The 1,806-nt window shown below is 43.4% G+C and overlaps 1 protein-coding gene across 1 annotated transcript; it reads left to right on the top strand.

Moving 5' to 3' along the window:
- Positions 1 to 397: 397 nt before the first annotated feature.
- Positions 398 to 1,231, top strand: LOC101242105 (craniofacial development protein 2-like). Its single transcript, XM_004227411.1, has one exon. It carries the CDS (start codon positions 398 to 400, stop codon positions 1,229 to 1,231), a length of 834 nt encoding a protein of 277 aa, XP_004227459.1.
- The last annotated feature ends 575 nt before the right edge of the window (positions 1,232 to 1,806 follow it).

The following is a 1,806-nucleotide window of genomic DNA, read 5'->3' as shown; positions in this document are numbered from 1 at the left end:
ACACATATATCCAATAGCCTATCGTGTTTAAACAATAACAATGGTCTGTGAAAGTCGTGAAGATACGGTTTTATAATTCATTAAATGTTCTTTGTTTACTACCAAATGAAAAGAGAAAACAAAATGAAAAGGTATCACATCTACCCCCACTCTGCTATACTAGTTAATCCTTTTACTACAACGGTCGACTGGGCTCGATCAAAAACAAATCTGAAGTAACCAACAAAACGGGTTCCAGTCGTCATTGGTGTCCTGAGTATGACGCTAAACTACAGCCCATTTGCTGCCTTGCAAAGTTTGCCTGTAAGGTAAAGGCTAGGAGAAGGACAACTCTGATATAAAACCATTGAATGCGGAGTGGCGCCCCTTCAATTATCAGCCCGTGATCCTTTTATGAATGACAAACAAAAGAACCCCCACCTACAGCGTTAACGGGACCATTAGCGAACCTGCTGATGGTGTCGCTCTCGGAAGAAGATCTTTAGAGGTATCTCCGTCCGTCATCCAGCGAAACCCTCTGCCGAACAGAAAAATTAATGTGGCAACGTGGAACGTTAGAACCATGATTCCACCTGGAAGCATGGAGCAGATAGAGAAAGAAGCAGAAAGATTGAGAATCGATGTGTTAGGAATATCAGAGACACATTGGAAGGAAAATGGAAAAGAAGTGACAGAAGATGGGAGGGTGTTCTTCTACTCAGGAGGAGACACAAGATACGCAGGTGTTGGTCTGCTAGTAACATCAAGCTTTAAAGAAGCCATAACAGGAATGAGACCAGTTACCAACCGCACCATCATGATGAGAGTGAAAGCAAAGCCCAGACCAATAAACTTCCTACAGGTATATTTACCAACATCGGCCTGTGAAGAGGAGGAAGTGAGGGGGGTGTATGCAGAAATGCAGAGAGTTATTGAGAACGTCCCAAAAAGAGAGAGATTGGTTGTTATGGGTGATTTTAATGCCAGAATTAGAGAGAACCAACGACATGTGTCCTGTGGAATGTTTGGACTAGGAGAGACAAATGAGAGAGGTGAAATGCTATTAGATTGGATGGAGGCTAGTGGACTAATCGCCGCAAATACATGTTTCCGTCACAGGTCTAAAGAACGATACACGTGGACATCGCCAAACGGCCAGTACAAAAACATGATTGATTATGTGATTGTTAGGAAAAGAGAGAAAATCGAAGTGATTGACTCTAGGTCATTGGTGAGCGCTGATTGCGACTGAAAAGAAACGTAGTAGAATGAGAGACATGAGTGTATTGACAAAGACAGAGAAAAAAAGAATATTTGAAGAAAAACTTATGAACAAGATGGGAGAAGAGCGGACATGGGCATCACTCCAGCCTGCGTTAAAAGCAATAATAGAAGAAGAATGCCCTTTGAAGCCGCCTATTAGGAAGCCTTGGATTACGGCAGAATGTTGGAGAATGATTGAGGAGAGAGCGGAACAACGAAAAAGAAATGAAAATGGCCCAGAACATCGAGCGGCAGCCAAGAGAGCTAAGAAAGAGTTGAGAAAAGCGAAAAGAAAGTGGTACACTGAGAGAATGGAAGAGGCAGAGGCAGCACAAGCAAGAGGCGATTATAAGACCATCTATGCGAGCCGAGAAGATTACGTCCAGGCAGAGCGAGAAAGAGGGGAAGAAGAACCGTTTGTGTTGGAGACTGAAATAGAAGCCGCAATTAAGAAGCTGAAAACAGAGAAGGCTGTAGGAATGGATCAGATTTCTGCAGAGGCCCTCAAGGCAGGTGGCCAACTGTGGTCAAAGCACTTAAGAACACAATTGACAAGATATGGAG

The sequence above is a fragment of the Ciona intestinalis genome, unplaced genomic scaffold, assembly GCF_000224145.3.
Source record: "Ciona intestinalis unplaced genomic scaffold, KH HT000798.1, whole genome shotgun sequence".
Lineage (NCBI taxonomy): Eukaryota > Metazoa > Chordata > Ascidiacea > Phlebobranchia > Cionidae > Ciona > Ciona intestinalis.
Note: the sequence above shows the minus strand (reverse complement) of the source record. Positions and strands in the feature narration are given on the sequence as shown.